General features: G+C 37.9%; 1 protein-coding gene across 1 annotated transcript in view; it reads left to right on the forward strand.

Moving 5' to 3' along the window:
- The window catches only part of DKK2 (dickkopf WNT signaling pathway inhibitor 2), a 152,582-nt gene extending 136,102 nt beyond the window's left edge, over positions 1–16,480 (forward strand). Inside the window, exons 2-4 of the mRNA XM_043971833.1 lie at positions 9,578–9,728; positions 12,320–12,475; positions 15,545–16,480. Coding sequence (XP_043827768.1) covers positions 9,578–9,728; positions 12,320–12,475; positions 15,545–15,795 — 558 coding nt within the window. The 3' untranslated portion in view covers positions 15,796–16,480. The remainder of the gene's footprint in view (positions 1–9,577; positions 9,729–12,319; positions 12,476–15,544) is intronic.
- The last annotated feature ends 4,002 nt before the right edge of the window (positions 16,481–20,482 follow it).

Raw genomic sequence — 20,482 nt, forward strand, 5'->3', positions numbered from 1 at the left:
TAAAAATAGAGGGCAATGTGAAATATCTTCTTGGAAAAACAGCTTACCTGGAAAATAGATCCAGGAGAGATCATTTGAAAATCACTGGACTACCTGAAAACCATGACCAAAATAAAAGCTTAGATACCACCCTCCAAGAGATTGTCAGGGAAAAATGCCCTGATAGTCTAGAAGCAGAAGCTAAAATAGAAATTGAAAGAATCCACGAATCACCTCCTGAAAGAGATCCCAAAAGGAAAACCTCCAGGAATGTTATAGCCAAATTCCAGACCTCCCAGGTCAAGGAGAAAATATTGTAAGCAGCTAGAAAAAAGGAATTCAAATACTGTGGAGCTCCAATAAGAATAAAACAAGATCTAGCAACATCTACATTAAAGGACTGGAGGGCATGGAATATGATATTCCAGAGGGCAAAGGAACTGGGACTACAGCCAAGAATCACATTCCCAGAAAAACTGATAACAATCTTTAAGAGGAAAAAATGGACTTCAATGAAAAAGAGGACTTTCAGGCATTTGTGATGAAAAGACCTGAACTGAGTAGAAAATTTGACTTTCAAATACAAGACCCTGGAGAATAATAAAAACGGAAACAGGAAAAAGAAATCATGAGGGACATTAAAAGGTTTACATTCATACATGAGAAAATAATACTTCCAACTCAATAAGAACTTTTCAGTAAGCAATACCAAGGACACAGAATATGAAGGGATGGTGTTTGTAAAGCATTTATTTTTTGTTTATCCTTGTTCTTTGTAGAGCAAACAGGGTGGGTTGTCTTGTGTCTGGTGCTGAATTTGGGCTCTGGGCTTCCTGGGCCCAGAGCTGCTGCTTTGTCCACTGTGCCACATAGCTAACCCATGATGACATCTTTAAAATAGGGTTGAGGGGTAGGAGGAATAGACTGGGGGAGGGAGAAGGGGAGAGGTGGACTAGGGAGAGGTAACTCACATGAAGGAAACAAGAAAAAAGCTTATAGAGGGGAGGGGAAGAGGGGGAAGGAGTAGAGGAGTGAGTGAACCTTACTATCAACAGAATTGTCTCAAAGAGGGAATAACATACACACTCACGTGGGTATAGTAATATACTTTTTTGACCTGAGGAAAAGTGGGAGGGGAAGGAGATAGGGTGGGGGGGAAGAGGGGAAGGAGGGAAAGGAAGTTTGGGAGAGGGAGCTGCAAAAAGAAAAACATTTTCAAGGAAGGTGAAGATGTTCTGTATAACAGCACCTATATGACAGATATTGAAATGCTTGATTTCTTAGGGAGAGTTGAGGAAAGAGGGAGGAAGAAAAATTTAAAAAACAGAATTAGCTCAAAGACCTTAACCTCATCAGAGTGGGCTGAAGGAGGGAATCACACACACACACACACACACACACACACACACACACACACACACACAATTGGGAGGAGTAATCTATTTAACCCTCCAGGAAAGAAGGAGGGGAAGAAGATAAGGAAGGAAGGGTAAATGAAGGGAGGGTAGAGAGGGGGAGGGGGCAGTCAGAAGCAAAACACTTTTGAGGAGGAATAGGGCAAAATAGAAAATAGAGTAAATGTCATTGCAAGGGAATAGGATGGAGGGAAATCATTATGATGATTGAATACAATGTCAAAACGCATGGTACGTACTCTTCTGGCCTCTTGTGAAGAAAATTGTTTGTCAAGTTTAAGGTACTATATAAAATTTATGATGAACAGGATGCTATCAGAAAAACCTGGAATGACCCACATGAACTGAAGCAGAAAGCAATGTACTGTATACAAAATAAGAACATTAGTGTAAGATGGTCTGCTGGGAAGCACGTGGTTAGTTTTAGTAAGGCAATGATTCAATATAACTCTGAAGAACTTATGAAAATTGTAATCCATCTACAGAGAAAGAACTGATGGTATCTGAAAACAGACTGAAACACATTTTTTTTGACAATTCTTTAATCTGAAGTTTTGTTTTTATCTGTTTTTTCTTACAACCTAGCTAATGTAGAGTTGTTTTCCATGACTACTCATGTATAATTTATATTGAATTACTTAAGTTCTTGGGGTGGGGGTGGGAAGGGAGGGAGGAAGAGAAGTTGGAACACAAAGTTTTTTTTTAAAAAATTGATGTAAAAATTTGATTCTACATGTAATTTGGAAAATAAAATTCTAAAAAAGAAGCCAATATCAACCAGGTAGCCCAGAGAATGTGTTGCACCTTGAATTAAGAGGTATGAGTTGACATGTTGGACTTGGAGTTAAGAACTAGTACTGACTCTAACCTCACTTACTATCTGTGTGATCCTTGTCAAATCAATTAACCAATATTTGCATCAGTTTCCTCATCTGTAAAATGGATATCATACTAGCACCTATCTTCCAGAGTTGTTGTGAAGATAAAATGACATATTTGTAAAGTGCTTTGTACATCTCAAAACACAATATAAGTGCCAGTTGTTGTTGTTGTTATCATTATTATTATCAGGAGGAAAATATACAGTGGCTACCTTGGTACTCATATTCAACGTTTTTATCAATGACTTTGTCTTGATAAAAGTTATAGTTTCCATACTTACCAAGTTTGTATATGATATGAAGCTGCCAGTTCTGCCTTTTGTTCATACATACTGGTTTTGTGACCCATGGGAAAAAATCACCTAACTTTCCCATGGCCTCCACAATGCTCAAAGTCTACAAGCTGTAGAGCAAATGTTGATTGGTGTTTATAGAGAGAGTTCATTTTAGGGAACTCTTCACAATGATGAAAACATGGGTGTGGCAAGAAAAGGGAAGGGAAGGGAAAAAGGAAGGAAGGAAGGAAGGAAGGAAGGAAGGAAGGAAGGAAGGAAGGAAGAAAAGAAGGGAGAAAGATAGAAACAAGGAAACAAAAGATAGGAAGAAAAAGTTTCAAGGGATAGCTAATGTTTTGTATTAAAGAAATAGGATCAAAACAATGATGAGACAAGTCTAATATTAGAGATGAAATTTGATCAGGATAAATATAAAGTCTAGCATGTTAAACTTCAAAAATTCTGCTGTTCAAGTACAAGATGGCAGGTGGTAGAGTCATGACTAGATAATAATTCATGCAGAAAAACTGAAGTTTTTATAGACTGTCAAGTTATGGAATTAATGTAAAGCCATCACACAATATGCCAGTGTAATATGGCAGCCAAAGAAACTAATGTGATCCTAGGCCACAATAAGAGAAGTCTAATGACCCAAAAAGAGTGTGGTCATAGCCCAACTGTTCTTGGTCAGATAACATCTAGAGTGTTGAGTTTGGTTCTAGGTGCCACATTTTAGAAAGGACATTGATAAACTAAGATTCATGTAGAGAAGTACACCATAATGATGAGTAATCTGCACACACCATTCTTTGAGGGTGGCTTGATGGAATTGAGAGCATGTAACCTTGAGAAGCAAAGGCTACATATGGCATACCATATGTATTTTTAATGATGTGATGTAAGAGAGGCAATTAGACTTGTTTGTTCTGTCTGACCCCAGGGAGGAGCAGTAGTGGAAATGGTAGGAAATTTCAGAGGCAGAAATAGTCTCATTATAAGGGGGAAAACACTTGCCTGATATTTAAATCTGTACAGAAATGGAAAAAGCCACCTCGCAATGGTCTGTAAATAGGGAGATTGGATGATCACTTGTCAGCTATGTTGTAGAAGGTATGAGGAAAGTAATTTTAGGCACAGGTTGGGCTGGATAATCTCTAAGTTCCTTCTCAACACTGAGTTCTGTCATTTTGTGCTATCTGGTGTTCCCAGTGTGTCTTATTGTTGAGGATAAAATCATTCAAATAAAAAGTTCTGAATACCAGGATAATTGGATTGTCGTGAAAATTTCTAAGTCCGACGAAAGAGAGAATCAGTGAAGTCTCCAAGCCTTAGAAAATAGATTGCGAGAAACCCTATCCCACAATAATGCTGGTCAGTCAGGGGTAGAACCTGAAAGACACTGAGCTCTACAGGTCTCTGACCTTTATACCCCAAGTGGTGGAAATGCTTATATACCTTACTATTTTAAGACATTGACACCTCCCATTTTATCTACATCATTCAGTTGAGATTCTGAAATTCTTACAGATGTTCCTTTTACTGTTAATGGACAGGGAGGTACTCGGGTTTTGGACAGAAAGGTCCTTTCAGCTGATTGGTTGACCATCTAGGACATCAGCTTAGGGACCAAGTGTTCATATACATAACGAGGAGTCAAATTTCAAATACAATGCTATGATTCTTAATTGAGATAGCCTCTGAGATCAATTCTAGCCCTAAAAGTCCATGCAGGTAGGGATTTTTATCTGCATTAGCAAAGGGATCTGATAACAACATTAATAATAGAAAATAAGGATGTGGATGTTGGATTAAGTTTAAAATTCTCTGGGAATTATGTTGTTTCTTCAGTGACTATAGTGTTTTTTAAAGGGGGAGGGTAATTGTGTTTGTTTTCCTTTGGAAGGATGTGCCCTATTTTTAAGGGGGAAGTGAGGCATCAAAAAGTTGTATGAGACATCAAATGTCTCTTGCAAAACAACAATTTAACAAATTAAGTGTAAATTAATCACAAACATGTGAATTCTATTTCCAAAGGAGTTAAGTGCTTGGGTGGATAGCTGAGTTTGGGGCAGGGAGGAGGAAGGAGAGAGGGTTGGGGGGAGGGGTACTTTTGTTTTATGTTGTGAAAAAAGAAGCCTGATACATGGGAAGAAACATGCAGAATTCCTCGTGATAGAGTTACTGGCTGATAGTTACTCATCAGAAGTTATCACTGTAGAATGAGTAAAAAAAAGAATAGCCATATGTACTTGAGCTCATTCTTTTGGGGTGGGATGATATTGGCGGGGGGAGGAAGGAAATTATAACAATACTCCAAGATAATTTCTCCTAAAGTTCAGAATTTCCACATTTCTGAGTCTCATTCATCAATTGTGTCTTCAAGGGATTATTTTGAAAACTAAAGACAACAAAAGCTACTTACTGACTTGGATAATATGTACATCTATGTACACTATGGGGGGAAGATATATAAGAAGGGAAAAAAGAGGAATATATAGAAAAGAAGAAGTAAATGATAAATCTGAGAAAGCAAGACAGCATCTAATATGACATGCAATGTGATTCTAAAATAAATTATCAAAAGCTCAAATTTATTTTATCATCCTCTGGCTGCAAGCACTTTACATTCATTCTACTTTTTCAGCTTTGTGATCACCAGAATCCTGGGAGATAGTCAGAACAGGTGTTACCTACCTTTACAGGTGATGAAATTGAAGTCAAGGTCACAGAGTTAAAGAATGACAGAAATGGGACTCCGAGGAAAGGCAGTGAGCTCTCAAACTCATGACACAATCACTCCAAAAAACATCCAAATAATGCCATAGGACAATGTGTGGAGCAGCAAAACCCACAGAAGAATGTGCTGAAATCATCTTCTAACCAAAAACAACTTGGAAGGTCAGAAGGAAGGAGCTGCTGTGCTGAGAGAGGAGTGGAGCCCAACCCCACAGTTACCCTGACACAGATGCAGTCCCAGGAAGGCCTCACCAGAGAAGGGGAACCACAAAGCCTCTAAATCAGCTGAAGCGCCAGTGTCATCTGGAAGTAAGCTCACTGGTGAGAGGGCTGAGCCCTTGGCAGGGGGGTGACTACAGGGGTCTATGTGGTGCTGAGGCAGAACCTGGGTTTTTCACCCCTGCTGGAACCAGGAGGTAGGCTTGAGTAGCAGTGGCCTAGGTGGGAGAGGGGCCCGGGCTCATAAGAGCTGACAACCACAACACACAAAGCTGATCGATTAGCAAGTTGTTTAGGTTCATCAATGTACCAGGTAACAATCCAGGTGAGTGAAGAGCCTGCTTTTCCTTAAATCATATCACCTGAGGTGAGTGAAGAACCTGCTTCTCCTTAAATCATACCACCTGGGACCTTCTGAATCTTGGGTTAGTGCAGCCTGGAAACAGTGCCCCACTTTAAGAAGCTAAAAGTCAAGTAAAAGAAAGGCAAGATGAGCAGATACAGAAAGGGAGGACCATAGAAAGTTTCTTCAGTAATAAGGAAGACCGAGGTGCACCCTCAGAGTAAGATGTCAACATCAGGGCCCCTATATCTAAAGCTTCCAAGAAAAATATGAATTGGTCTCAGGCCACAGAGGCACTCAGAAAGGACTTTGAAGATAAAGTTAGAGAGGTAGAGGAAAAAATGGAAAGAGAAATGAGGGTGATGCAGGAAAGACATGAGAAAAAAGGCAACAGCTTGAAAAGCCAAATGGAAAAGCTCACTGATGAAAATCATTGCCTAAAAATTAAGACTGAACAAATGGAAGCTAGTGACTTTATGAGAAACCAAGACACAATAAAGCAAATCCAAATGAATAAAAAGCAGAGGGCAATGTGAAATATCTTCTAGGAAAAACTACTGTCCTGGAAAATAGGGCCAGTAAAGATAATCTGAAAATTATTGATCTACCTGAAAACCATGATCAAGGAAAGAGCTTAGACATTATCTTCCAAGATATTCTCAGGGAAAATTGCCTGAAATTCTAGAAGCAGAAGGTAAAATAGAAATTGAAAGAATCTACTTCCAGAAAGAGATCCCAAAAGGAAAACTTCTAGGAATATTATAGCCAAATTCCAGAGCTCTCAGGTCAAGGAGAAAATATTGCAAGCTGCCAAAAAGAAAGAATTCAAGTACTGTAGAGCCCCAGTCAGGACAGCACAAGATCTAGCAGCTTCTACATTAAAGGACTGTAGGGCATGGAATATGATATTCCAGAGGGCAAAGGAATTGGAATTACAACCAAGAATCACCTACCCAGCACAACTCATCGTAATCTTTCAGAGGAAAAAATGGGACTTCAATGAAAAAGAGGACTTTCAGGTATTTGTGATAAAAAGACCTGAACTGAATGGCAAATTTGACTTTCAAATACAAGACCCTAGAGAACCATAAAAAATTGGAGTTGGGGGACATACCTGGGGTCTTGCAGTGGGTGACTATCTTGTGCCTGAGGCTGAGTTTTGACTGTGATCCCCCCTGGGTCCAGGATGGATGCTTTGTCCACTGTGTCACCTAGCTGCCCCATGATGACATTTTTAGGGTAAAATTGAAGGCTGAGGGGAATGCACTGGGGGAGACGGAAGGGCAGAAACGAAATCCTACATGAAGAAACAGGAAAAGGCTTATGGAGTAGGGGAAGAGCAGGGCAGTAAATGAAATTTACACTCGTCAGAAAAGTCTCAAAGACCTTAAACTCATAAGAGTTGCCTCAAGGAGGTACTAACACACACACACACACACACACACACACACAACTGGGTGGAGTAATCTATTTAATCTGGGCAGTAAGTGAGCCTAACACTCATCAGAATTGGCTCAAAGACCTCAGTCTCATCAGAATTGGCTCAAGGAGGGAATAACATACACACTCAATTGGGTGGAGTAATCTCTCTAACCCTGTAGGAAAATAGATGGGGAAGGGGATAAAGAGAGAGGGGGAAAAGAAGGAAGGGCAGATTGAGGGAGGGGACAGACAGAAACAAATCCCTTTTGAAGATGGATAAGATGAAAGAAGATGGATAATAGAATAAATATCATAGGGAAGGGAATAGGATGGAAGGGAAACAGTTAACAATAGGAATCATGAAAAAGAGAAAAGGGGGAAAAATTGCACAAAAATATTTATAACAACTCTTGGTGGTGGCTAAGAATTGAGAATCAAGGGAATGTCCATCAATTGAGGAACGACTGAAGAAGCTGTGGTTGTGATTGTGGTGGAATGGTATTGTGCTATAGGAAATGACAAACAGGATGATCCCAGAAAAACCTGGAAAGACTCATGAATGCTTACTCATGAACTGATGTATAGTGAAGTGAGTAAATTGGGGAGGTCATTTTGCATAGTGACAGCAGTATTATTCAATGAGCAATTGTGAAAAACTTAACTACTCTCAGCAATGCAATGATCCAAAACAATCCCAAAGGACTCATGAGGAAGCTTACTATCCACCCTCATAGAAAGAACTGATAAAAAGAGCACTCGTGGATTGTACATATATAACCTGGTTGCTGTCTTGTGGAGGTGGGGAGGAAAGGGAGGGAGGGAGGGAGAAAAATTTGGAACTCTAAATCTTATGAAAATGAATATTGAAAACTACCCTTACATGTAACTGGAAAAAATAAAATAAATATTTGTTGCTCAAAAAAAAAAGACAAAAATGGGGCTCATATCCTTGATCTTCAGAATCTCTGGCCAGTGCTTTTCCTAATACATACTACCTCAAGCAATGCATGAAAAGTGATCTCATTAGAGGATCACAGACCTCAGAGATCATTCTGTCCAAATCCTTAATTTTCAGATGAGGAAATTGAGGCGCAGAGAGGGCAAGTGACTTACTGAACTTGATATGATTGAAAAAGTGTCTTAATATGTAATTCAATAATGGATAGAAAATATAATATTCTAAAAAGAATTCCTTTTGGTTTTCTAACTAGCAGAAATGAAAATAATAAGGAATTTCTTAAGTGCTGTGAATCCTGACTTCAATGAACCTCAGGAGGAGAATGGGATCCAAGAACAAAGGGTTAGGGCTTTTGAACTTTATCTTAATGTAAGAAACTACAACATGTTTTTTTCTGGTGACATGCAAATTTAACTGATTCATTGAATTTGATCCCAGAAGTAATTTATGCAGTAATTAAAGTCTTTTAAATTTTTTTTTTGTCTTAACTTTGCATACCCAATGCTTAGGATGGTCCTTAGTCAGGCATTGATAAATACTTTTTGTCTGAGTGACTCAAAGGTAACAGGCTATAGGATGGGTTGAATTGTTGAATGAACTATTTCTTTTTATGTTTCATAAACAACATGATGACTTAATTTGAAAGGTATGCACCATTTGCCTTTTCCTAGCTCTGCTCCTTTAAATCTATCTTACACTCCAGGTCTATTCAATCTCTCTTTTGCTTTCTATCCCAACCATACTTTACCCCATGTCTTCTCAGAGAAGCTCTTGCTTGTTCCTCCTGTGCAGGGATATGATTGGTGATCCATTCTTGTTCCAGCCAGGAGATATCAGTCATTCCTTCTGTTTTGTTTTGGACATATCCCATTAGGATGGATTTCCAGTCAATTTTCAATGTTAACACAATCAAATAAATAAAGCTACACTAGGGGCTGAGGAGACTTCAAAGCTTATGCAGTGAATCAGTGATGATTTGAGTTCCTGGCCACAAGTGCCATTTTGTTCAAAGCTCACTAGAACTTGGCCACTGATCAATAGCCTTTCTAATATCTAATAATAAAATTCCTAGATATGGAAGATTTTTCCAACTTTTAAAAATTGAAACAATCTGCCCCATTATCTGTTGATAACTATAATAATAATTAATATAATAATAATTTTTATTAATATTAAGGTTTCACAGAGTTATTAGTACTACATAAGAAGTATGTTTAATATTATATTAACATCATTTTTCTAGGTTGAATTATTAATTGTTTTATTTATTTGACCATGTGATTATATTTCTTCCCCAGATGCATTTTATAATCTAACCATAATTCTTATATTTTTTAAATTGTTGACAGGCCTATCCTTGTAGCAGTGATAAGGAATGTGAAGTTGGAAGATACTGCAACAGTCCCCACCAGGGTTCTTCAGCCTGCCTGGTGTGTAGAAGAAAAAAGAAGCGTTGCCATAGAGACGGCATGTGTTGCCCTGGCACCCGCTGCAACAATGGTACACGGAAGGGCTATTTTCCTAGCGCTCCTCTTCTCTTTCCACATGTCCCAAAGATTGACTCACTTGATTACTGAGGGGTCAGGCTTGTTAAGTTTGGGGATTCCTTCTTTTAGTTAGAAGCCTGGGATTATGGGAGGACTAATTCCTAGTATGTGTAGAATATATTATTGTGTTATATTTTATCTATTAAAATTATATAAAATAATGCATGATATAATATATATCATTAATGTACTATTAATAGTACATAATCAACAATTATCACATAAATGATAGTGATATCAATTTAATTTACCAATATGTTTATTAATATAACCATATCTCAAACTATATATAATTATATATATAACTATATATAACTATTTATAGACAACTATAAAACTATAACTATATATGTGTGTATGCCTATATACCTTTATCTCTATCTGTACCTAACTTGCTGTAGATGCTAGTTTTCACTGAATTTAGAACTGCACTAAAACTTTGGGAGCATTGTGTGTGTATGTGTGGGTGGGTATCTAAGGTTTGCAAAACACTTTATATAAGTTATATCATTTGAATCTCACAACTCTGAAAGGGAGGTATTGCTATGATTCCCATTTAACAGATGAGAAAACTGAGTCTGAGTGAATAAAGTGATATAGGCAGTGTCACATATAACTAGTGTCTAAGGTAGGATTTAAACTCAGGTCTTCTTGACTCCCAAGTCCAACACTCTAACCTATCCTCAGTGCCAACTAACTGTCTGGTTTTGTAGGTTAAGATGTTGAAAATAATTTACCTCGTTTGCCTTTCTTGGACATTATTACTTGTTACATATGTACTTATTGCATATATACTAGCTATATGCTACATTGTGCCTATTGAGATTACTGGGTGTTTGTAGTGTGTTTCTAGAGTGCTAGGTCTGCAGTTGGGAAGATCTGGCCTCAGATACTTACTAGCTGTTACTTAAACACAGTTTGGATCAGTGTCCTTTAGTGTAAAATGTAGGATTGTTGTAAAAACCACTTAGCACGGTGCCTGGTACACAGTAGGTGCTACAGAAATGCTTATTGCTTTCCTTTCATGCTGCTTCTCTGAAGATTCATTTCACATGCACAGCTAAATGTGCTTTTCTATTAAAAAAGCCTAAATAACTATGTATATGAGGAAAGTAATCAGAGGACAGAAACTGTTGGAGGATTAAGAGTAATTATAAATGAGATAGAATAAAGAAGATCTGATGAGCTTTATAAACTCTGAAGTGCCATGGAAATGCGATAAGAAGCAGTAGTGGAAAGAATTCTGGATTTGGAGGAAGAAGTAATGGAAGCCTCCTTCTTCCACATGCTAACACCGTGGTGCTGGGTGACGTGTCTTCAGTTTTAAAATGAGGGAATCGGGGGCAGCTAGATGGTGCAGTGGATAAAGCACTGGCCCTGGATTCAAGAGTACCTGAGTTCAAATCTGGCCTCAGACACTTAACACTTACTAGCTGTGTGACCCTGGGCAAGTCACTTAACCCTAATTGACTCACCAAAAAAAAAAATAAATAAAAAAAAAATGAGGGAATCATGGTAGATTCCCCTGGACATCCAATTCCATTTCTAAATCTATAATCCTAGGATCCTTCCCTGTTTATACTTTAATCTAGTCATATGAGGTCAAAACTACTCTCTTCCCATGTCTGAGGCCAGATTTGAACTCAAGTCCTTCTGAATCCAGGGCCATTGCTTTATCCACTGAGCCACCTAGCTGCCCCCAAGCTGATTGTTTAGATTTAAGTAAGTAATTAAGTAATAATGCAGTTTAAACTGAAAAGTTTGTGTACATATCCTCTGCCCCACCCCGCCACAACTCCCCCCCCCCCCAACCAAAGGTAGTTAACATTTACCAGCATACTCCTGTATTGCTCCATATATATTGCTTGAACTCAACAAGAGTATAGGACAAGGCTTGGGGTATAAGTTATCACCAGACTGAAAGCCTGGTGATTTCAGACTAATACAAAAATCAATTTATTATTTAAAATATTAGTTAAAGGGGCAGCTAGGTGGCGCAGTGGATAGAGCACCGACCCTGGAATCAGGAGTACCTGAGTTCAAATCTGGCCTCAGACACTTAACACTTACTAGCTGTGTGACCTTGGGTAAGTCACTTAACCCCAATTGCCTCACTAAAAAATAAAAACAAAACCAAAAAATATTAGTTAAATTCAAAAAAATTAATAAAGAATTAATTAAATTAAAATAAACTTATAAATATTAATTAACAGATGTTGCAAGGCTCAAATGAGGCTAAATTGGAATGAAACTTTCTGGCAAGGCTTCTCTCTCCTTCCTTCCTTCCTTCCTTCCTGCTTTCCTGCCTGCCTTCCTTCCTTCCTTCCTGCCTTCCATCCTTCCTTCCTTCTTTCCTTTCTTCCTAAAAGCACACTGCTTGGCAAATAGGAAATGTTAAATAAATGCTTGTCAATTGGTTGGTTAAGAATGTCATTTATCTATTAATTTTTTCCTGTTTTCGATGTTGCATGACCAGATAAAGAAATGGAAAATCACTACTATGTATAGATGAGTTAACCTAATCTTTCCCATCATTCTTTCCAGGTATCTGTATCCCAGTTACTGAAAGCATCTTAACTCCTCACATCCCAGCACTGGATGGCATGCGCCATAGAGACCGCAATCATGGACACTACTCACATCATGACTTAGGCTGGCAGAATCTAGGAAGACCACATTCTAAGCTCACACACATAAAAGGTTGGATTACAAAAGTTGCTATGTTTGTTTTTTTTTTTAATTTTAAATCAGTCTTAAATAAATAAACAACCATCTCATAGGTCTGGAAAAGCTTCCCATCACTATCAGCCCCCATGATTTGTATTTGTAGAAACCCCTCAAGGTCCAACTAAAGTGGCTTTTCTTTTCTTTTTTTTTTGTTTTTGTGAGGCAATTGGGGTTAAGTGACTTGCCCAGGGTCACACAGCTAGTAAGTGTCAAGTGTCCGAGGCCAGATTTGAACTCAGGTCCTCCTGAATCCAGGGCCAGTGCTTTATGGCTTTTCTTTTCTTGCCAATATACCTTCCAGAACTAATATCTCCTCCAATATGCAGACTTTTTTTCACTTGCCTCATTCTAACTTTTCTTGTAGTTATCTATGTGAGGCTCTAATTTCCCCTAATAGATTATTAGCTTGATGAATGAAAAGAATGACAACCACAGTGTCTTGCAAACTATAGTGTTAGATAGTTGTCTTAAATATAGCTGTCAAGAAGCACATATTATGGAATACTATTGTGGTATAAGAAATGATGAACAGGATGATTTCAGAAAAACCTGGAAAGATTTACATTAACTGAAGTGAGCAGAACCAGGAAAACATTGTACACAATAACAGCAACTTTGTATGATGAATAACTATGAATGATTTAGCTATTCCCAGCAATACAATGATACAAGACAATTCCAAAGGTCTCATGAGGAAAATTGCTATTCACACCCAGGGAAAGAACTGATTGATGGAGTCTGAATGCAGATCAAAACATTCTATTTTCACTTCATTTTTTGTCTTTTTTTTGGTTCTGTTTTTTCTTTTACAACACGACTAATATGTTTTACATGATTGCACATTTATAACCTATATCAAATTGCTTACCATATTAGGGAGGGGGAAACTAAGTAAGGGAGAAAATTTGGAGCTCAAAATTTTTAAACAAATGTCAAATTTTGTCTTTACATATAATTAGAAAAAACCAAAATACTATTTTAAAAAAGAGAGAAGCAGCACATATTAAACAACTACCATATGCCAGGCACTGTACACTTGAGATACAAAAACAAAGAATCAAACAATCTCTATTCACAAGGACTTTCTTTACATTTAAAAAAAAATGTAATAAACATTTTTAGTTATAGTTTGGGGTTCCCATTTTTATCCCTCCTTCCTTCCCTCCGCTCCCCCTCCCTGAGCTGGCAAACAATCAGATATGGGTTATACATGTATGGTTATATAAAATATTATCATATTAGTAATTTTATACAAGAAAACAATTAAAAGAAAAAAATGAAAGAAAGTGAAAAATAACAGGCTTCAGTCTGTTCCATCAATATCAGTTCTTTCTCTGGAGGTAGAGAGTATGTTTCATCAATAGTCCTTTGAGACTTGTCTTGTATCGTTGTATTGTTGAGAATAGTCAAGTTGTTCACAGTTCATCAAACAATACTGCTGTCTCTGTGCACAATGGAGAAGACAATAAGGACAGGCCTAAGTATCCATTGTACTGCCTACTTGCCACAAAGTGAATAAATACAAACTAGTTATTCGTATTTGTATCCTCAGTGCTTAGAGCAGCTAGGTGGTACAGTGGCAAGGCCTAGAGTCAGGAAGACTCATCATCATGAGTTCAAGTCCAGCCTCAGATATGTAGTAGTTGTGTTACCTTGAGCAAGTCACTTAACCCTTTTGCTTTAGTTTCCTTATTTATAAATGAGCTGGAGAAGGAAATGGTAAACTCAGTATCTTTGCCAAGAAATCCCCAAATGGGGTCATGAAAAGTTGGACATGATTGAACAACAAAACAAATACAGTGCCTGACACATAATAGATGTATATTGACTAATAAATTTCTCTCACATCAAATTGAATTGATAATAGACTGTAGAGAAGTATTCACATCCTTGCTCTGCAACTCCTTTCCCTAAGCTTAAGAAGTACCAGTTAGAATAACATATTTATTTTTTTTCCATTTCAGTAAACTTCCCCATTTTTTCATTTATTATACCTTTTTGGGGGATAGGGAGGGAGGAATTCATGGGTGACAAGATTTGGCAGCATTTTCAGTCCATCAAGAAACTGTCCTTAATTCATACTGTAGGATGGTTTATTTCTGGTAAGGTCTCCTATAACATGGCAGAATGGGTTTTAGAGATTGAGTTTAAAGCTCATATGTGGCATTTGTTTCTTATATGACTAAGGAAAATGGTAACTTAGCTGTGCCTCAGTTTTTTTTATCAGTAAAATGGAAAAAATAATATTTGCTCTATATATTTCCTAGGATTGGTGTGAGGAATGTGCTTTGTGAATTTTAAGGCCATATAAAGATGGGAGTTATGATGTTAAATGGATGACACTTCTTGACCCTTGGCCTCATCCCTATAATTCCAACTTTTTCTTATGATGGGTGTGTAGCACCCTTATTCATGAAATACAGAGCTGATATGAATAATATAAATAAGGGTTTGGAAATGAGGTTTTGAAATTATTTGTGAATGTTAAAGTTTTGCCAATCTCACTTTTTATTGGAGCATCCAATGAGGCATGGCATTGACTGGCTTGGGTTTCAACTATTTTTGTATTTTTAACATTAGGAAATTATAAAGTTAAAGGTAATATGGAAAAGTCGTGAGAGTGGGATAGGGTGGGGACTTGCATATTTTACAAAAGCTGACTGTGATGGATTTCAGAGTAGAGATCGAAAAAAATGGCAAATATATTTAAATAATAAGCAATATTCATATGGAAATATTGTATATAAGAATATTAAACAGTATTCCAAAATAATTTATTTAATGTTTTAGGATCCTACATTTGGAGCTAGAAGGAATTTTAAAGATCATTCATTATTCAAACCCCCTCCTTTTAAAGATGAGGAAAATGAGGTCCATAGTGGTTCAGTGACTTGTCCGAGATCATGAAGGTGGCAAAGAATCAGAGATGGGAGTTGAACCCAGATTCTCTTATTCCAGAGTTAGGGTTCTTACCATGCTGCCTGATTTAAAGGAACTGCTACCAGAACTAGGGAATAATATGCATCTTTTTAATCTACTCAGGACATGAAGGAGACCCCTGCTTGAGGTCATCAGACTGCATGGAAGGGTTTTGCTGTGCTCGTCACTTCTGGACCAAGATTTGCAAACCAGTGCTACATCAGGGGGAGGTGTGCACCAAGCAGCGTAAGAAAGGTTCTCATGGCTTGGAGATCTTCCAGCGATGTGACTGTGCCAAAGGCTTGTCTTGCAAAGTATGGAAAGATGCTACCTATTCCTCCAAAGCCAGACTCCATGTGTGTCAGAAAATATGACCTGAAATGATGAAAGCATCCCTAGTAGACTGTGAATTTGTGTATTTAATGCATTATGGCATGGTGGAAAAGAAGGGTAGTAACAAAGCAGGAGGGCTCAAAGGAGGATTATGATAAGAGTACAGATCACCAAAAAAGGAAAAGAAACCAATTAACCACAAAAGTCCCCCAAAGTGGTTTGGAATGGTTTTGGAATGGCCAACGCCCAATTCTGGAGTGTTTCCATTATGCAAACTTGTTTATGTAAATAATGTAAACATTTGTGAAAATGTTATTAAAAAAGGCATGAAATGGAAATTACTGACATTTACCATGTGTCTTCACATGAATTTAGGCTGTGCCAGAGGATAGGTTTCCATGAAGGTGTTAATGGCTATTGAGACAATGGACAAACTGAATTTCTATATAAAGCCATATTTGAATGAAATCCCATTCTTGAAGTTCACTTAAGCATCATGCCAATTGCTGGGAAATGGTATAAAATGCAGGCAGTGTCTGAATTGCATTCACAATCCAGTGTCCACGATTTCATTTAAAATGCTGCACATGGTTAGATGGGAGTTTATTCCAAAGATAGCTATTAAAATCCTAATTGACATTTTCAAAATGATTCTTCTTCTTCTTCTTCTTCTTCTTCTTCTTCTTCTTCTTCTTCTTCTTCTTCTTCTTCTTCTTCTTCTTCTTCTTCTTCTTCTTCTTCTTCTTCTTCTTCTTCTTCTTCTTCTTCTTCTTCTTCTTCTTCTTCTTCTTCTTCTTCTTCTTCTTCTTCTTCTTCTTCTTCTTCCTCCTCCTCCTCCTCCTCCTCCTCCTCCTCCTCCTCCTCCTCCTCCTCCTCCTCCTCCTCCTCCTCCTCCTCCTCCTCCTCCTCCTCCTCCTCTTCTTCCATATAGAATTAGGATCTCCTGATCTAGAAGGAATAATGTGGTAATTTCAATTCCTATTCTATGGGTAGTTTTCCGGGCTATATGAGACCTGTCATATTTGAGGGCAGGCGGACAGGAAGGGAGGGAGGGAGGGAGAGAGGAGGGAGAGAGGGAGGGAGGAAACTGGTCTAAAGAACACAGGTTTTAACCTCTTCACACAGTGCAAGAGGCAGCAAGGTTAGGAGAAAATAATTCTTTTTAAAGTTTTCAACTTCTCTAATTTTCCAGTGACTCAGCCAATATATCTATATTCACTGACAAAAAGCTGATGTTATGCAAAGGTAAAATTAAAAAGGAAGCCAATTCTGCTTTCAGTACATCAAACTATTTTCTATATTTTTAGTCTCTAAAAGCTTTAACTCAACTCACTTATGTCCCTAATCCAACTCTTGATCACATACTTTCCACTCCTAATGGGGAAAAGTAGAAAGGTTTTTTCCTATTTTTGCATACAGGCAAGTACTCAGCTGTTTAACAAAATTTCTGAGTAATTGACTGAATTTTCATCTTTTAGCACAAACATTAAGCTTTATGAATATATGACCTGTATGAAAATAGGACACTGGAGTCTTACAGATTGCATCAAGACTTAGTACACTGAAAAGCTTCCTCAATGAAATCTATAATCACTTAGACACATTTGGGTTATCCACACAGAAAAATCAAGTGGATGAAGAATATATATATATATATATATATATATATATATATATATATATATATATAAATTAGTGGGGGGGAAAGCATCATAGCCAAATGGTTTAGCTGCTGAGGTATCCAAAGGATTTTATTGCAAGGTAGTGCCATGTCAAAACTCCCCAAGGACAACATCATTAGTTACATTCTAGTGCATAATGCAACTTTTTTCATATGACAGATGCAAGATCATTTCTTTGTGAACTTTTCTCCATAGCAATATATATCATCAAGTAAGTAGGTTGTGCTTTTCCATGGAGATGGAAGGGGAAAAAGAAATCTCCACCACATTATTAATCTGCTGGTACTCCTATTTCTGAAATCTCTAAGGTTATTTTCTCCTTGTTTGGGGATTTCATTCTAAGAATTACTAGAGTACAAAATGAAGGAAGAAAATGCTTTTAAAATACAGCTTTTTACTTTCCGATTTGTAGATCCACAGTCAGCTCTGAATCATTTTTCTTTGAACTGTCTGATCCCCACCTGCTGACTCAAACTCAATTTTTTTTTTTATGAGAAGTTGGAGGTGAGCCTGTTTATCAGTTGGGAATCTGAGCACCCACCCTCACTTAAATAGAATGATTAAGACTTACAAATGTTCCCCACATGTCTGATAAAAAAAGTTATAGACTATTTGCCAATCTATGTAAGATCCTGGGTGTGTACAATAGGCTTCCGTGAGTTTGGAGAAGTGAAAAAATGCAGCATTTCCATGAAACATTTCCTATGCATCAATTACATTTATATTCTGGCTTCTGCATGACTTCCCTTGTGTCTGCTCTACCCTAACCCTTCAAAAATGATTATTTGAAGTAATTTATTTACAGGGAATGTTTAATGAGATGTATTTTCTTATAGAGATATTTCTTACAGAAAGCTTTGTAGCAGAATATATTTGCAGCCTGTTGACTTTGTAATTTAGGGGAAATGTATAAATAAGATTAAATATATTAAATTTCTCTTTTTCAAATACCACATCCACATTTATGCGTGTTTTGATTAAAGAAAGAACTTTCATAGAATCTCAGAGTTAGTTGAGAGGTCACTAACCTCCTGTTCAGGTGGTGTATGGTCATCACTTCAATGACCAAAATAACCAGAATTCATTTTCTTCTGAGATTATCCATTCTGCTGTTGGACAGAGGCCATTGGCAAGGACCTTTTTCATTGTCCTAAGCTAAAATGTACCTCCCTCTGTTTTCTTTTTCCCATTGGTGTTTGGTCTACTTCACTCAAGCTGAAACAGACAAGAAGTCTGACCTGTATTCTATATGGCAGTCTGACAGGTATTTGAAGACAGCTGTCATATTCTCTTTAACCTTTTCTTCTCTCAGTTAAACTTTGACAAATTGGAAAGGAGTGTTGACATGCTTATGGGCTTTGTTGCACAATCCTTGCAGTGCAGAGGAGTCTAAGGGTCATATTTGTGTTAAGAAAGGTGTTTTGTTTTGTTTTGCTTTGGCGGGGCAATGAGGGTTAAGTGACTTGCCCGGGGTCACACAGCTAGTATGTGTCAAGTGTCTGAGGCTGGATTTGAACTCAGGTACTTCTGAATCCAGGACCAATGCTTTATCCACTGTGCCATCTAGCTGCCCCGCCTTTTTTTTTTTTTTTTTGGCAGGGAAATGGTGGTTAAGTGACTTGCCCAGGGTCACACAGCTAGTAAGTGTCAAGTGTCTGAGGCCAGATTTGAACTCAAGTACTCCTGAATCCAGGGCCAGTGCTTTATCCACTGTGCCACCTAGCTGCCCCCGAGAAAGGTGTTATTTCACAAAATGGCAAGGGGAGATTCAACTGGATGTAGCTTTGGTGGAGCTGGATGAACAAAACAACAGCAAGAGAATCAGCTGACAAGAGAGCTTCTGCAAGTTACTTCCTCATTGGCTAGAGAAATGCTAATAATAATTCTCATTGGAAGAGAACTGACTTTCCCTTTAGAGCTAGCTATATTGAGAAAGGTCCATGAGAGATAGCATTATATAAAACAAGGAGTATTAGCCTTAGAGTCAGGAAGTCCTAATGGTGATAATTTTCATTTGTGGGAAGAGAATGGATTCTTAGCAGAATAATTCAATTAGGCATCTATACTACTATCTATACTAGCTACATGACCATGAGAGAGCAAGTGACTCAGTAAGAGTCCCATGGGTTACTGATCTTCATGGATGGAGGGAGTTTCCACACTAAGAGTTCCTTCTACTGAAAAATTATAGGTATAGATTATTTATACTTCCAACCCCATAGGTCAATGCCTTTTGGTTTTTACATGGTTGCCTCTGATAAGTATATTTATTCAGTCTGGTTTTCCCTAGTGCCTAGTTCATCAGAATTCTAGCCACGGATTCTTTTTTGTATGAGTAGTAACAAATCTTCCTACTGTCCATTTCTCAGTAAGGGCAAAGGATACTCTTAAATAATGTCACAGGGGCAGCTAGGTGGCGCAGTATATAGAGCACTGGCCCTGGAGTCCAAATCTGTCCTCAGACACTTAGCACTAGACTTGCCCCTAGGCAAGTCACTTAACTGTTATTGCCCTGCCCTGCGCCCCCCAAGAATGTCACAGCCAGAGTTTGACATGCCTCCAGTACTGACAAAAATAAATGTGTCAACCCTTACTTCCTTGGGAGGAGGAGGAGGAGGAAAAGGAGGAGGAGGAAGAGGAAGAGGATGAGGAAGAAGAAGAAGAAGAAGAAGAAGAAGAAGAAGGAGAAGAAGGAGAAGAAGGAGAAGAAGGAGAAGAAGGAGAAGAAGGAGAAGAAGGAGAAGAAGGAGAAGAAGGAGAAGAAGGAGAAGAAGAAGAAGAAGAAGAAGAAGAAGAAGAAGAAGAAGAAGAAGAAGAAGAAGAAGAAGAAGAAGAAGAATTACATTTATAGTGTTATGAAGAAACTAGGTGGGGGTTTGGGAAAGGGGTAGGGGTTTGGGTAAGGGTTCTTAGGAATTCCTTTTTTTAAAGAATTATACCCTCTTGCACACCAATCCAATAGAATATAATAATAGTTTATTTAGGGGCTGGGGAAAGGAAACCAAGAGAGAAATCCTTGGACTTCTTTTCATGGGGAGAAGGCATG

This window comes from Dromiciops gliroides, chromosome 6, assembly GCF_019393635.1.
Source record: "Dromiciops gliroides isolate mDroGli1 chromosome 6, mDroGli1.pri, whole genome shotgun sequence".
Lineage (NCBI taxonomy): Eukaryota > Metazoa > Chordata > Mammalia > Microbiotheria > Microbiotheriidae > Dromiciops > Dromiciops gliroides.